At 43.9% G+C, this 17,548-nt stretch overlaps 1 protein-coding gene across 1 annotated transcript; it reads left to right on the plus strand.

The window, feature by feature from the left end:
- Positions 1-207: 207 nt before the first annotated feature.
- PEG10 (paternally expressed 10) lies at positions 208-13,008 on the plus strand. Its single transcript, XM_029929240.1, is given in 3 exon segments — positions 208-455; positions 6,648-7,852; positions 7,855-13,008. Coding segments are annotated over 3 exon segments (2,382 nt in total). The 5' UTR covers positions 208-450; the 3' UTR covers positions 9,027-13,008.
- The last annotated feature ends 4,540 nt before the right edge of the window (positions 13,009-17,548 follow it).

A 17,548-nucleotide genomic window follows, 5' to 3' on the forward strand; every position in this document is an offset into this window, starting at 1 on the left:
TTGGCCAGTTCAGCATCAGCATCCTGCACCCCCTCCTTAATCCCGTACTCCCCCTAGCGGCGGGCCAGTGTAGCGTGGCCATCGCCCCCACCCCCCCATCCTCCATCCCCCCCAATTCCCCCCCCAACCTCCGCCCCCGCTCCCCTCCGCCCCCCTAACCCGCGGAGCACGCTGGGATTTGGCGCCCCCCTCCTCTGTTCAGCCTATATAAGGCTCACGGTCGGCGCTCCCGGTACACGCGCTTCAACTTCGGTTGGTGTGTGTCGAAGAAACCTGACTACGACCTGGGGAGAACAGCGGAGAGGGTCCGCCGAGCCTCGCGAAAGATCCGCTGAGCGGGCTCGCGTCCGGAGCCACTCCGGGCTGCAGAGCACCCAGCGGAATCCGCGCCTGGCCCAGGTGTGGGACCCCGTCCTCCTGTCTTCGCAGAGGAGTCCTCGCGTGGTGAGTATGCGGTGAGGATGTTTCTTTTTTTAAGATCACATTCATTCCCTGTCCTTTTCGGGAGCTGCAGGAGATGGAGTAGTGCCCCTAAATGTCTCCACACAAATCTTGTCACGCCTTCACTGGCTGTACCCCAAAAGAGAGTGGAGAGAGAAACCAAGCCTTCAGGGCTTTGAATTCTAGGACCCAAGTCCAGAGAAGAGCTGTAGACAGACATGAGCTGCGGACAGACATGAGCTGCAGACGGACATGAGCTACAGATCGATTTGCAATTTGCTCTTCAAATGCGCTACATAGTAATAGGCGCTACAAACTGATCAGCGCTTCAATGCGCTATAAACTGATAAGCGCTTCAAATGCGCTATAGACTGGCGCTTCAGATGCGCTACAAGCTGATGGGTGCTTCAATGCGCTACAAACTGATAAACGCGTCAAACGCGCTCTAGATGGATGAGCGCTTCAGTGTGCTATAAACCATTACGGACTGCAGCAATATATGAGCTGCAGACTGATGACCGGATTTGCGCTTTAAATGCGCTACGGAATCTGAGCTGCAGAAGATTAGCGCTACAGAAATGATACCATTAGCACTACAACAGCGCTTCATTGTGTTACAAGGTGCAGGAGCTGCAGAGGTACATGAGCTGCAGAGAATTTATACCTAAAATGCGCTACAAAGTAATAACAGCTGCAGAGGTATACAAGCTGCACTGTTTTACGTTATAAAGAAACATTCTGTAAAGGGGCAAGAGCTGTAGAGTAAGATGACTCTGTCTTCTTAGAGGGGAACCCCCACCCTTTGTCTCTAACACACCTTTTGGAATGGCTCCCACTATGTTTTCCTGCAGGACGGTTGTCTGCATGATGGTGCTGTTACACAAAATGGAGCCCCGGGCAAAAATTAGTGTTTAACATTCTGCCCACACCATTCCTGCTATAGCAGTGGAGTAGAGGGGCGCTGACTTGAGTGTAAAAGGGAATCTTTTGGTGGTGGCAGAGAGAGCTGCCTTGCCTACTTGCGCTTGATTGAAGTGGCAGTGCAGTTGTAGCAGTGGCGCGAATTGGCGTCAAGCAACAGTTTGTGGAAACTGTTAGTTTGCTTAGTGGGGGGGGGGTTGGATCTGGGGTTGATTGCTCTTGTTGCATGAAATGAATCTGGCTGTTGGAGGCTGGTGGGAGGGGTTTTGGAAGGGGGGGGGATCGTGGGAGAGGAAAACAGCCAGTCTCAGACCTGCCCCGCCCTGTCTAGCGCGCCTTCTCTGCAGTATCTGCTCAGAGCGGGCTTAGCGCCTCCCAGCGCCTACTCGGCGCGCGCCTCCTCTGCAGCGCGCCTTCCTAGAGCGCGCCTTCTAGACTATTTCTCCCCAGCCCCGCCTCTTCCTAGCCCCCCTCCACTCTGGGTGCCTCCCCCCAAATCCCGCCTCCTCTGAGGCCGCCCCCCCCAAACCCGCCTCTCCCTGAGCCTGCCTCCTATGAGGCGGCTCCCCCAGACCCCACCTCCCCCCTGAGCCCGCCTCCTCTGAGGTGGCTTCCCCAGGCCCCACCTCCCCCCTGAGCCCGCCTCCTCTGAGGTGGCACCCCCAGAAACTGCCCTCCCTAGGCCCGCCTCCTTTGAAGTGACTTGTTCTGACCCCGCCTCTCCAAAGCTTGGCCCCTCCCTGAGCCAACCTCCTCTGAGGTGGCCTACGGCCCCGCCTCCCCGGAGCCTGCTTGCGCCTGCGCAGTGTGACCCTCCAACCCCTCCCAACAGGCCCCCCCCTCCTATGCGCCTGCGCACCTTCACTGCCTTCACTGCCTGAGCCTGGCTGTACAGCCCCTCCCCTCTGCGGTTTCTGCGTGGCGCCGGTTTTGCTTTTTATCCAGCAGTGTCTAATAAATATAAGAACAATAAGAATAATTAGCAACAGTGATAATTATGCTTGGAATTTACAAGCACTTTTTACAAGTGCTTTGTGTATGTTAAATAACATAATCCACAATTTAAACTTGACAGTGGGTTATGAAAGGTACTTCTGAGCATACATCGCTGCTGCCTCTAAGGGCAATCCAGCTAAATGTTTTTACTACAATGAAAAATAAATTGTTTTAAATACTTTTAAAGGTTTTTTTTTAGACACTAATGGACATTTATGGTGGCTTACTGGAATAGGATTCTTTGGTGGATTCAAAATAAGGAACAGTTTGAACTGTGTTTCATACGAGTTTAGTGGCTTATTGGCACTGTTGGCCTTGGAGTAGGATGAAGTGTTTATTTGTATGCCTATAAAGCTGGGTTTTTCTTGGAACCTTAGGGGATTAGCCCTGGCTAACTTGCCTACATATTTATTAATTGTGCCTGGCACATGGTAGGCATTCATTAAATATGTGTTAAATGACCAGAATAAATTGATTTATTCAGTGCCTTCTTTGGTGTCTGCAGGTGTTTTTCTTCTTTCTTTTCTGTGGCTCTTTGCTGTGCTGGATTGTCCAAGGCATTGCTAGCCTTATATCTCACACTTCATAGGATCTTAAAAAAATGTGTGAGTGTATGTGTATATATATACACATATACATATACACACTTTAAATGCCAATAATGTAAGCTGTAATTATAATTTTAAAACTTTTAATTTAAAATATTCAAAAGAACTAGTTTTTTTAAAATAAAAAGCAAAAGCTAATAATTTAAACTTGGGGTGACTGGATTACTTAGTAGTGGTACATATACGTCATTTAAAATTTGCATAATGTAACAAGTGGTTACATTACAACATACAGATTTGAGCAATTTAGCTGGCATTATTAAACTTTTTTATTAAGCCAATGTATGCCTTACTTTTTAGTCAGGTATACCATGTGTATATTTCTAACTAAATGAAGAAATTTTAAAACCTTATTGATCTTGATGCTTATTTATACTTATAATTACAGCTTTCAGTAAGCCCCCATGCCCACCTTGCCACCCTGACCCCCCCTTTGGAAATTCTGTATCTGCATTTTTTTAAAGTTCAAAACAATGGTAAAAATGTGCATATTAATACAATTTGCATTTCACAAATAGTACACTTAGTACTCAAAACAAAATTGGGACTTTTGAAAATGTAAAGCAAGTAAGAGTTGATTAATGAAGTGTTATTTTCTAATGAGATGTTTAATGTGTGACAGTTTTGGGCCACTATTTGATGTGTTTGGGGAACAGAAGTTTTTAGAAGTCATCCTGAATAGTCAAACATGAATCAAATGTATTTAATTCCTATATAGACCAGCACTGAATTCTTTTCATATGTAAAGGTGACTTTGTCCCATGTGGCTCGGCTTTATGCTATACTGTATCCTTTCTGGTTTCCCTAAAAGCTGACCCCACCTCCCCAACACAGCCCCTAGCAAGGGGGGTTTAAGGAAATCAAGTCACAATGCTCCTGTTTTCCATGTTAACTGGTGCTCTAGTTGCTATTTAAATATTTTAAACTTTATTTACAGGAAGGTTAACCTGCCTGCCTGCTATCGAACACTTTTACAGTTGAAATCACTCTTCTCTGGGCAGTCATCTCCTTTAGAACCCCATCCCCAAATTTAAAACCTGAAACCTGATCTTGCTAAAGGTCAGGGATCTTGAACTGGTGACCCTGCAGGCCCCATAAGACCCTTAATTTGTTTTACCAGCACGTGAAATAAAAATTTGTTAAAAATTGAATGTCTTTGGGGAGGGGCGTCTGCATCCCCAAATTACAATTACAGCCCCCTCCTAATTGTCTCAACTTGAGTTCCCTTTCACTTTTATGGTACTTTCCTGTCTACCAAAAAAGCATTTGAATTTTAAATCTTTATTGATCTTCTGATTCCCTAAACAATACAATTATTGTTTGCTGATTGCTGAACATGTTGTTATATCTGTCCTATTGTTGTATTTGCAGATGTTAACACCGTCAGAGCTGGGCCTCAATAAAGCTCATCTCAGTGACTGTGATTGACATGTAGGTTGTTAACCTTCCTGACCTGGGTCAGGCAATGCCAGGCCATGTTCCAAATGCCTTTCCAGAAGTCTTCTCTCTAACTTTTGAAAAGTATTGTCTAGATGACAGAAGTGGCACCTGAGTCACCTGACTTGTGCTTATTAGTTGTACTTTAATGACATTAAAACTGTTAATTTTGTAAATTAAAAGTCCATTTTGTGACCTTGTATTCTGAGTGTCACTAATATAACTCCAAGGAGTGGGAAATGAAACAGTGTCACAGGTTATGATGTGTTAATTGCATCTTCCCTTTTTTTTCTAAATATTTAGACTGTTTAGAATATTTTATCTTAAATGTCAATTAAAACTATTAAAATGGCATGGCAATCCTGTCCCTTAAAGATTCTGCTTGGGGACAACTAAAAGATTTTGTTGCTTTATAGCCACTCCTTGGAGTAAGGACGGGGAGGGCAAGGAAGGGGCCTAAGGGTTATGAGGGGTCTCAGGGAAGAGATCCTCTACACCCAGGGTCAAGGCTGAAGTGTACAGTCATCATGTTTGATTACCACCAGCTTTTTTTTTTCCTTATGCCCTATGGATTGAAATATTTGCTACTTTTCACCTAACTTCTTTGAATAACACATGTTTATCTTTGTGGGTTGTAAATAGTATATAATTAATATAGTGTCCATTTGTTTTGATGAGTCAGAGGAACAGGTGGCCAGGACTGACAAGTTAAAATTGTAGCGAATAGGCAGTCTGCCTGCTTTGTATATTATATTTTTAAAGTTTTGAGCACTTTCCTAAAGTTTTCCAAATATGAGAATTTAATGCTCTTTTTAAAATTTAAAAGTTTTAAAAGTTTTTAAAGTTTAAAAAGTTACTCTAAATGCACTTAGCCCTATGTTTAGGAAGTACATAGACACTGTTAGATCATTTATTGTATGTGTGGTTTAGTGTCACCATACCCATAATTAGGACCTTTAATCCCCCAGCCCCCCCCCACGCCCCATACCTCCGCTCCCCACCGAGGAGCACAGCCCTGTCTTTCTCTGAATTACAAACGTCCGGACGGAGCTGCACTGACAAATTTTGTTTAAAAAAACCAGAAATTGCAGACCGGTGATCCTGGATTTGTTCAACTTATAATATCTATAAAAATAATAATGTCTTTATGTGGGAAATGCATGCCTAGATTGCTGTAATTGCAGCCCCTCCCTGTTTTAATCTTAGCCTCTTCACACAGAAAGTTATCTGTCTGGTTTTTATTAATACCTGTATTAATTATAGCTAACAGTTATTAAATATTCACACTGCCTTACCTGCTTTATTTAATTAAATTTATATTGTAACTTTGAGATATAAGTTGAGTGTCCCATTTAACAGCTCAGCTCCTCCTTAAAAGCATTAATTAATATCTGTTGATTGCATAATAAGGAGAGAAACTAATAAACACATGCTGTTGCTCAGTGCCACTTCTGTCCCCTAGAGAATTCTCTTTGGGAAGTCAATTGTGGTCAGAAAAGTAATTTAGATAATCCTGTGGGTTTTGTGGCAGTTGTTGTTGTGGTTTGTTTTGATCATTGGTTAGTTACCTTCTGTGTGGAGGTAGACCAGGGTCATGACAGGTGGCCAAAGTGCCCCCTTCCCCCAGGGTTGATGAATACAGACGTTGTGATCTTAATCCCCCCCACCTTTTTTTTTGGTCCCTTATTGGCTGGAATTACTATTTTGACTTTATATTGTGGTTTTATTTGGACTCCGTCTCTGACTTGAAAGTTTTTCAAGGTGCTCTCTTGATACAAAGCTATTTGTTTACAGTGTCTCCTTGTTCTTTTGTAGTCAGTGAAGGTAAACTTGTTGTTGATATAGTTATGTGTTGTTGAATCATAATGCACAGGTGATATTTGAGGAGGAAAAGGTCATTTGGACTTTAAGAAAGTAGGGTGCTTTGTGTTATGTATTTTTTAACGTCTTGTTTAATTGATTAATTTCTTTCTCCCCTTGGGAAGGTTTGCATTTCTTTATTAATTATTGATGTAAACAAGTAGAGCAAAGATATACTTTAAATACTCATGTATTTAAAGTATTTTTGGTGGATACTTTAAATACTCATGTATTTAAAGTATTTTGATGGACACTTTAAATGCTAAAATCTTTTTACTCATGTTTTTAAAGTATTTTGTTAGATACTTGAAATGCTAAAATCGTTTTTGTAATGTGTTGCTTTGAACGTATATATTAAATTTATGCTTTTATCTTCCTTTACAGAAACAAAAAGCTTTTGAAAACAAAAAGAAGAAAGGGTGGAAGAGGAGGCCAGGATCCAGGCCTCCATCCTCACAGGAGCGAAGCTACACCTGGGAGGTCTCCTCCCACTCCAACTCTCACCCTGGGGCCCGACTGCCCACCTCCTCCTCCTCCTCCTCCCCCCAACGGCCCTTCCTCCTCCTCTTCCTCCTGCTCCTCCTCCTCTTCTTCTTCTTCCTCCTCACGCAGCGGCCCAAGAGGCCAGTACATCCCCAACCTGGCCGAACGAAGGCGGGACGATCTCTCTGAAGAGATCAACAACCTCAGAGAGAAGGTCATGAAGCAGTCGGAGGAGAACAACAACCTGCAGAACCAGGTGCAGAAGCTCACGGAGGAGAACACCACCCTCCGCGAGCAGGTGGAGCCCACCCCTCAGGATGAGGAGGATGACCTCGAGCTCCGAGGTGCTGCGGCCGCCGCTGCCCCGCCCACTCCCGTAGAGGAAGAGTGCCCAGATGACCTTCCCGAGAAGTTTGACGGCAACCCAGACATGCTGGTTCCTTTCATGGCCCAGTGCCAGCTCTTCATGGAAAAGAGCACCCGCGATTTCTCCGTCGATCGTGTCCGCGTCTGCTTCGTGACCAGCATGATGACCGGCCGTGCCGCCCGCTGGGCCTCCGCGAAGCTGGAGCGATCCCACTACCTGATGCACAACTACCCAGCCTTCATGACCGAGATGAAGCACGTCTTTGAAGACCCTCAGAGGCGGGAGGCTGCCAAACGCAAGATCAGACGTCTGCGCCAAGGCATGGGGTCCGTCATCGACTACTCCAACGCCTTCCAGATGATTGCCCAGGACCTGGATTGGAACGAGCCCGCCCTGATTGACCAGTACCACGAAGGCCTCAGCGACCACATCCAGGCGGAGCTGTCGCGCCTTGAAGTGGCCAAGTCGCTGTCCGCACTGATTGGCCAGTGCATCCACATCGAGAGGAGGCTGGCCAGAGCGGCCGCGGCGCGCAAGCCCCGCTCCCCGCCGCGCGCACTCGTGCTGCCGCACATCCCCAGTCACCACCAGGTAGATCCCACCGAGCCTGTGGGAGGTGCCCGCATGCGCCTGACCCAGGAAGAAAAGGAACGACGCAGAAAGCTGAACCTTTGCCTCTACTGTGGGAATGGAGGCCACTACGCCGACAACTGTCCTGCCAAGGCCTCGAAGGCTTCGCCGGCGGGAAACTCCCCGGCCCCGCTGTAGAGGGACCTTCAGCGACCGGGCCGGAATTAATAAGGTCCCCCCAAGATGATGCGTCATCTCCACACTTGCAAGTGATGCTCCAGATTCATCTCCCGGGCAGACACACCCTGTTCGTCCGAGCCATGATCGATTCTGGTGCTTCTGGCAACTTCATCGATCACGAGTACGTTGCCCAAAATGGAATTCCTCTGAGAGTCAAGGACTGGCCGATACTTGTAGAGGCAATTGACGGACGTCCCATAGCATCGGGCCCCGTCGTGCACGAAACACATGACCTGATCGTCGACCTGGGAGATCACCGCGAGGTGCTGTCATTCGATGTGACTCAGTCTCCATTCTTCCCTGTCGTCCTCGGGGTGCGCTGGCTGAGCACCCACGACCCCAACATCACGTGGAGCACCCGATCTATTGTCTTTGATTCTGAGTATTGCCGATACCACTGCCGGATGTACTCTCCCATCCCACCGTCGCTCCCCCCACCAGCGCAGCCGTCCTTCTACTACCCCGTGGATGGCTACAGAGTTTACCAACCAGTGAGGTACTACTATGTCCAGAACGTGTACACGCCAGTGGATGAAAATGTCTACCCAGATCACCGTCTGGTGGACCCCAACATAGAGATGATACCTGGAGCACACAGTATTCCCAGCGGACACGTGTACTCACTGTCCGAACCTGAAATGGCAGCTCTGCGAGAGTTCGTGGCCAGAAACGTGAAAGATGGGCTGATCACCCCAACAATCGCCCCCAACGGAGCCCAAGTTCTCCAGGTGAAAAGGGGGTGGAAACTGCAAGTTTCCTACGACTGCCGAGCTCCCAACAACTTCACCATTCAGAATCAGTATCCTCGACTCTCTATTCCAAACTTGGATGACCAAGCCCACCTGGCGACATATACTGAATTCGTACCTCAAATACCTGGCTACCAAACGTACCCCACATATGCCACGTACCCTACCTACCCAGTAGGATTCGCCTGGTACCCAGTGGGGCGAGATGGACATGGACGATCGCTCTATGTCCCCGTGATGATCACCTGGAATCCACATTGGTACCGCCAGCCTCCGGTACCCCAGTATCCGCCACCGCAGCCGCCGCCGCCGCCGCCGCCGCCGCCGCCTCCGCCGTCTTACAGCACCATGTAAACACTTGTCGTGTCCTTCAAGATCTCTGCCCCCAGATTTACTCCTGTGCAGCTTCTCAATCAATGACTGTGTGCTAAATTGGGCTACTGCATCTTCAGGCCAAACTTGAGGCACAGCCCTCTCTGAAACGGCTACAGAAAGGTCAGGGCCACCCTGGACTGGCATACATCCTGAAAAGCACCAAAAGAGGGACAGAGTATTTACCAACAAATTATCTCTCAGTTTTCCACCTTAACTGCCAATTTAACTAAAATTCGTTGAAATCTCTGTCACCATCTGAATTAATAGGCTGCCAGATTCCACCTTTAACATTTACAGAGAAGCTGATACAAACACAGGAAATGCTGATTTCTCAATGGAGGGGGAGGTACAGAGGAGGAGGAGGAGGACATGACTTTTCTTGCAGTTTCGATACTCTCTTTACATCATCGGAGGACCGACGCCTTATTAAGGAAGCCAGAATTGTTGGTGCAGTGTAAAATGGCTTCCGTGATCTTTTTGCTGCACCTTTAGAAACTTCACCATCTTCAAACTCCTCATTCATGGTTCCGTTAATTCTCAAGGAGCAGCAACTCGACCGGTTCTCCCAGGAGCAGGCACACCCCCTGCAACAGAAACACCTCAGGCCTCAGAAGGAAGTGCTGTCTCAGAAAGGACTCTTGAATGTTTAGAGTGTGCCTTCACACCCTGGTGCAAATCACGTGTACCCAAGGACTCTGGCTTTCTCACACCTTACCATCATCATGCCAGTAATGGCTTCCATGAAATGTTAAGCCTGATAATTAGAGACTGTTGGTGACTATGTTTCAGTCATGCATGAGGGTCAATGAGTAGGAATTCAAAGGGACTCCTAACCCATACGCACCTCTTAAGAGACTGGGAGTTAATGTTACCAACTTGTCCTGGTCCATCAGAAGAAATTTCACGAGCGTTGTTAACTGGCTGGAAGAGCATCACCTGAAGTCTTGGAAGCATCTCTCTGTGTGTCTGCCTCCATTTGCATCCGGGCATTTCATCAGCAGTCCCCTCACTAGACTATAGCATTAGGATGCTTAGAGAGGGGACATGAATTTAGCACCCTGACCCACACTCCTATGCCTGTGAGGATATGTTTGAAGAAGGATTGAGGCACTGGACATGGCCTTGAAGATACAGACTTCTTTTGTGAGCTTGAAATCCAGAGGGTGACCTGATGGGTAACCACTTTAAAAGGATCAAAAGTTCACACAATGGAAAGCGGTCCCCTCTAGGGGACGGGGAGGATAATAAGCTGCCAACGAATGAGAGGCCTTGAAGCAACTCAAATGACTCAAAGCAACTGTCTTTAATCCAGTGATGACGTCTAGTCTCCTGGATGCTTTGTGCTAACCTGGGACTGCCTGACTTCTTTAGCCTGGTCTTTTGCTACTACCTTGAACTGTCTAACCTCTCTCTTTCTGTTTAATTCTTTACTACTGCCACTAACCCTGCTGCAGGATTCGTGTCATCTTTCCTGCCTGGTTGCTGAGACTCCATTTTGCTGCCATGCACGGAGGAGAAAGAGGCAGGCTTCGAAGGGCATGTGTTTCAATACACAACGTCCAATTGCCAAAACACAGTTTGGGCAGTAGACCACATGGTATAAATTCCAAATTGCTTATCATGAAGAGGAGTCCAACGGTGAAGTTTCATTTTTCATCAACATCATCTTTCATAATTCATTATCACCCCCCCATCCCTGCATGTTTAAATACGTAAAAGTTTTAGCTGTAGATTAGTGGTGTCTTTTAACAGTGTTTTAAAGGGTGACTGCTTTCAGAAGTTATTTCCATTGAATTACAAAGTTCTATCCAATTCTTATTGTTACACTAATTAAAATTGACAAGTTAACGTAGTATAAAATATTTCGTTACTGTGAACTTCTCTTACGACACTGTGAATGAGAGGCTCCTCAGAACTGGAGTATTGGTATAATAGTTCATCCGTTCACCTCTGATCTATTAAGTGTAGCTTCAATTTTATCAATTAGGCCTTTAACAAATCACACAAAAATCTATAAATACAAAGAAGATACTTAATTGGCTACTTAATTCCAGAAACATCCCCCCCCACTTTTTTTTCCTTCAGTGGAATCAGATGGCTTGTCAGTCACCCACGTGTTTTAGAGTAATTACTTTTAAAATGGTGCATTTGTGCTTTTGGACTATTTTGAAGTGTCACTTCAGTTTACCTCAATCCATCATCCATACATTTGAATTCAAGTTGTTTTGTGTCAAACTTACAGTTGTCAATTGATCTTCAAGCTGTAGAGGACCTAGAAATAGGTCATTTGTCTGCAGCCCCGGCATGTACACACGGACATTTGCCATCACTGCAAGCAAAAGTCTGGAGACGTTGACCAACGACAGCAGCGGTCAGGGAGAGTGCGGTGGTGTGAATGAAGACCCTGACGCACATTTGGCTGTTTAGTAAAGCTTGTGAAAAACTTTGGGCAGTGTGTACTATGCTTTATTGCTATATATACAATCTATTATACTATCTATAAATGTAGGTGTTAAGGATAAGTAATTTCAAATTATAGTATCAAGATTTAATAAGTTTCCTTTCACTGAATTTTTGTTGCTGTTGATTATGTTAATTGAACACTTTAACTTTTTTTGGCATTTTTCCCACAAAAATGCCTTTATTCATTTGAATGGGAAGAGCAAAGGAATTAAATCTCAAGAGAGTTAGAAAGGGAGCAAAATAAAGCATAAGGGACATAAATAAATCAGAGCATCAGCGTTATTAAGCAAAGCCAGTAGTTGACCTTTTTGAAACGAATTGGCAAATGTGATTAACTTTTGACCCAAATTTTCAGTGTTCATTAAATCAAGAAAGAAGAAGATATGAGCTCCCATTGTTAGGCGACCCTGGAGAGAACTAGTGAAGGTCATCACACTAGGATATTGAAATGGAGGACGTTTACATACATTTCTGAAGGGTCAATCTAGTTTGAGCAATGAGGTATCTGTATTTGATGCTGGAAAATGAGTTTGATACAATCATGCAAGGTGGCACAATGAACTTGCAGAATAAAGAGGGGCACATCGATATTGTGCAGTCTAGATTTGTGTTTAAGTTTGCAGGTACCTCTTGGGCTCCTGGATTGATCTGGTTGTCATCCGCCACAGACATCGAACATCAGATGCAGTTCCAAGATTGGCAACAGAGAACGCTTTGGAGAGACCTAGGCAGAAATGAAGGATCACCTGCTGAGATGAAGAGCTGGATGGGAACCATTCATCTAAAGAATGAACATCTAGTGGGATTGAAAGTTCTTTGTTGTTTCAGATTGTAGAATGTAACCAATTGAATTGGTCTGTGGAAATTGCATTGTTTTTCTTTCTTTATGTAATCATCTTAAGTAATAGGGGATAGTTTAATGATAAGTATTTTAGGGTGGGAGGGACTATTAAGTAATCTTAAGTGGGTGGGGTTAGATTAAAAGTTAGCATGATATTATGTATTAGATAACTATAAGTGGACATGTGTACTTACTTGTGATCCTTTACCCTATGATTGCTACCCTTAAAGATTTCAAATAAACTCAGAGGGAACTGCATAGAGATCACCCTATTTAGGGCAGTTTGGACATGGACAAAACTCTAGTGGGAAAAAGTTGAAAGGTGATTGGATAAATCATTTACAAGAGGCTCTATGCCCTGGGTATTAACTCCAGGGGTCCAGATTGTGAGCAAAGCCTTTGGAGAGTTACAGGATGAGTAGACACTGAGAAGTTCTTGCTAGGATAAAACTGGTAAGGATGGAAGGTAAACATTCATGGAAGTTACAGGAAAGTGATGATGCCTCTGTCAGTGGCCCTCCTACTTACCTCTGCCTCCTCCCCCTACCACCTCCCTACCCTTCCCCATTTTATTGCTGTATTTCTCTCTATTTACTAATATTGTATTGATGTTATAATAAAAATTCAATTAATAAAGATTTAGTGGTTAAGTGCAAACTGTGTCCTGATCATTTCAGCGTCCATCAACATTAAAGGAACAGGATAGGGATGGTGGGGAGGAAGGGAGAGGGGAGGGTAGAGCAATGGGGGTGGGGCAGTGGGGTGGGTGAGGGGAGGAAGGGAGAGGGGAGGGGGGGGCAGGGGGGGGGGGGGGGGGGGGGGGGGGGGGGGGGGGGGGGGGGGGGGGGGGGGGGGGGGGGGGGGGGGGGGCCGAGGGGGGGGGGGGGGGTAAGTTTGGAACTGGGGGTGGTACAAAGAACACATCAAACAACCCAGTATCAATTACCCAGAATACTCCAGGAAATCAACTAAATTATTCCCAGATGCAAAATTGGAACATATAAAATAAAAATAAAGCACCACAATTAATATAAAAACTTTAAGATGCAAAACTTTAACATATAAAGCCACATAATAGTGTCTCTATTAACATAACTTTATTTTTAATATGAATCCTTATGAAATACTTGATTTTATTAATAGAAAAATTTTAAATCATTAGGACTGAAAGGAAGAAATACTAATGAAATAAGACAAAGGTGTATGGGAAATAAACATGGAGTTTTAAAATACCAATTAACAGAGTTATCCTGAAAGTCCTATGAAGAAAAATGACAAATTGGGGTCCTGTCATATTTCAAAACATAATGACATCAGAGTTGTAATAGGTTGCATATAAAAAACTGAAAAAGGGACCTTCAATGTGTGAGTTTCAAAAGGTCGCTGGGTTCATGTGACATGGTGGTCGCATAAACAATGTTTTATTGAGGAGACATGGGAGGCGATGACTAAATGAAGAGAGCTGGACCTAGTGATGAAAGCACACAATTAAAAACTCTCGCCTTGGAAGCAGGCGACCCTGGAGAGTTGTCCACTCAGCCCAGAGCACACAGACTTCCATAGGTGTGTAGAGTGATGGGTGGAACTGGGGAAACTGGGAGTGGGGGCACACTCAAATGCGTGCATGGGGTTCCTTACGGTGTACACAATATGATGTAAAACCTATCAACCAAATCACTTGGAAAGAAAGTGGAAATATCCTATTCACCCCTGTTTTATGACGCCTAGGGTCTTCGCCATCCTGACCTCCACCTCGCTCCATAAATCATGTAATTAGAGGCACCTCGGTGGCTCAGGTCATGATCCCAGAGTGGTGGGATTGAGCCCCCTGTTTGGCTTTGAGATGACTGTGGGGCCTGCTTAGGGTCTCTCTGTCCCCCTCCCACACTCGCATGTGCACTCTCTCTCCCTCTCGAGAAAAAAATTAAAAAATTAAAAAAACAAAACAAAAAACTGGGCGCCTGGGTGGATCGGTCAGTTGGGTATCTGCCTTCAGCTCAGGTCATGATCTTAGGGCTAATGAGTTCAATCCCTGCATCGGGCTCTGTGCTGACGGCTCAGAGCCTGGAGCCTGCTTCTGATTCTGTGTCTCCCTCTCTGGCCCTCCCCCACTCATGCTCTGTCTTTCTCTGTCTCAAAAATAAATAAACATCTTTAAAAATTTTTTTAAAAACATGTAGGGACACTTGGGTGGCTCAGTTGAGTGTCTGACGTTGGCTCAGGTCATGATCTCCCGGTTCTTAAGTTCAAGCCCCCCATCTGGCTCACTCCTGTCAGCAGAGAGCCTACTTTGTTCAGATCCTCTGCAACCCTCCTCTCTGCCCCTCCCTTTCTCTCTCTCTCTCTCTCTCTCTCTCTCTCTCTCTCACACACACAAACACACACACACTTTCTCTCTCTCTCTCAAAAATGAATAAACATTCAAAAAATCCATGTAATTAGACAAGGCCTCAGGGAAACAAAAAGGTGCTAAGCCTTAACACTGTATTAAATTAGATTATGCGACTGTATCACAAGGCCAATCTAACTTAAAAACTCATTAAACTTACTTTGTTAAAGTCAGTTAACAATTTTATAAAGGAAGTGGCTTCCCAGAGAGGTATAAACAACGTCTGTTTTGTAGCTACACAAATTACATAAAAAATCCCTTTTATCAAACATAGTTGAGGCAAATAATTAATCAAATTAACTTTTTAAACTTAACACATTGTTTAACTTAACACATATAAATGTACTTTCATTGCTCAATCTTGAGAGAGACCTGTGTTTCACTGATTGGGGCTCTTACCTTTCTTGAATAAATTAGTAATACAATAAGTTACACCACAATGGGAAAATACACAACTTTTATTTTATTTATTTATTTATTTATTTATTTACTTTTGAGAGACAGAGAGAGACAGCACGAGCAGGGGAGGGTCAGAGGAAAGGGAGACACAGAATCTGAAGCAGGCTCCAGGCTCTGAGCAAGCTGTCAGCACAGAGCCTGACGTGGGGCTCGAACCAACAAACCGTGAGATCATGAGCTGAGCCGAAGCCAGAAGCTGCCGGATGCTTAACCGACTGAGCCACCCAGGGGCCCCAATACACAACTTTTAAAAACACATAAAAGTAATCAAATGTGAGTGTGGAGAAGAATCATTTTTGACCCATATATCAAAAACTACTATGGACCCCTGGGTGGCTCAGTTGGCTGAGTGTCTCACTTTTGATCTCAGGTCATGATCCCAGGGTGGTGGGATGGAGCCCAAGTTCCCAATATTTTCTTGAAGAAATAAATACCCAGCTCCCACACTTAACTCCTTTTCCATCTTTGAATACATGTAGAAAAGAATCTGGATGGAAATAAATAAATACGAGTATGTCTGTGTGACTGTGTATGTGTCTGTGTGTGTATGTTTAATAATTTCTAGCTTCTTCAAATATATGTAAGAGAATCCGAGTGGAAGTAAATAAATAAATGTGTGCGTGTCTTTTTATGTGTCTGTATATTTATTGATTTCTGGATAAAGAAATCCTACATATAGGAATATATCTGGAAATTAAACAAACAAACAAGTGTGTGTGTGTGTCTGACTTTAAATGCATATAGTAATGTATCTGGAAACCAATCAATCAATCAACCATGTGTCCCTTTGTATGTCTGTGTATTTATTGATCTGGTTTCTTTAAACATATACAGAGGTAGCACGTGGGTGGCTCAGTCGGTGAAACATCTGACTTCAATTCAGGTCAGATCTCCTGGTTCCTGAGTTTGAGCCCTGGATCGATGGCTCTCTTCTGTCAGCACAGAACCTGCTTCAGATCTTCTGTCCCTGCCCCCGCTGCCCTTCCCTGCTTGCACTCTCTCAAAAATAAATAAACATTAAAAAATGTTTAAATATATATAGAAAAGAATGTGGATGGAAATAAATAAAGTACATGTGTATCTAGGTGTGTGTGTGTGTGTGTGTGTGTGTGTGTGTGTGTGTATAATAATTGACTTACGGGCTCTTTGAATATATGTAGTAAAGACACCTGATGAAAATTAATTAGCTAATTAAATGCATGTGTGTGTACATTTATTGATTTCTGGCTTCTTTAAATACATTTAGAAATGAATCTAGATATAAATATATAAATAAGTGTGTGTGTGTGTGTATTTATTGATTTCTATATTCTTTGAATATGTCAAAAAGAATCTGGATGGAAATAAATAAATGAATGGTATTGTATGTGTTTGTATCTGTCTGTCTGTGTCTGTGTGTCGGTGTGCCTGAGTATTCACTGATTTCTTTCATTGTGCCAGACACTAGACTAGGATTTGGAGAACACAGTGCTGGGTATAGACATTGGGCGAGTACAGTTGAAGGACGAGGCCCCAAGGATTCTCCAGCTAGAACACCCCAACTACTCTTAGGCACCATAGTTGCCCAAGTCATCTTTGAACATGTATCATGTAATCATCATTCAGTGCAAACAAAGAATCTCTGTTAATTCGGGGTATTTGAGTTCTTTCTTTAGAATATGCCAGATTTCTTAAATTGTTTTTATTTTGATTGGTGTTTAATTGAGAATTAGGAAGGATCAATAAGAGAAAAGGAGGTTACATGGCTCTTTCCTCCCAAAGAGTTCCCAAGGAACGAATTCCCTAACTCTGTTGCCAAATAATCCCTAGAGATGGGTGATACGGGTACACTTAGACTGCTGCTTTCTGGCCAATCAGTATAGTTAACAGAATACCAAGTGAACCCATGACAATAACTCCAAAGAGAAAGCAAGAGAACCTCTAGAAGATCATCAATTGCTGTTTCATATCTGGCATTAGATAAGAAAATGACCGAATCCAAATTAATTATTACTTGTATAAATTTGTATTCTTGTTCTTCTCAAGCAGTCATGCCAGGAAAAAAAAATATGGGGGCATTATACTCAAAAACAGCTCCTCATGAAAATCATGAAAATTCATTATACGTAAAAATTATTTTTAAAATTAACAAAACCTCTTTTTCTATTCTATTTCTAAGTGGTTTCAACCTTATTTAAATCTTATTTAGATCAATCTTATGTTAGAGTAAGTCTAATAAAATAGCACAACAGCATAAATTTATTTTAAGACTATGCTTTACTCCTTTCTATAATTCTAAGTCATCTGAGTACCACCCCAAATTTCAACACTACTCACAGTTCTTAAGATTAATCATGGTAGGGTGATGGC

Source organism: Suricata suricatta, chromosome 2 (assembly GCF_006229205.1).
Source record: "Suricata suricatta isolate VVHF042 chromosome 2, meerkat_22Aug2017_6uvM2_HiC, whole genome shotgun sequence".
Taxonomy (NCBI): Eukaryota; Metazoa; Chordata; class Mammalia; order Carnivora; family Herpestidae; genus Suricata; species Suricata suricatta.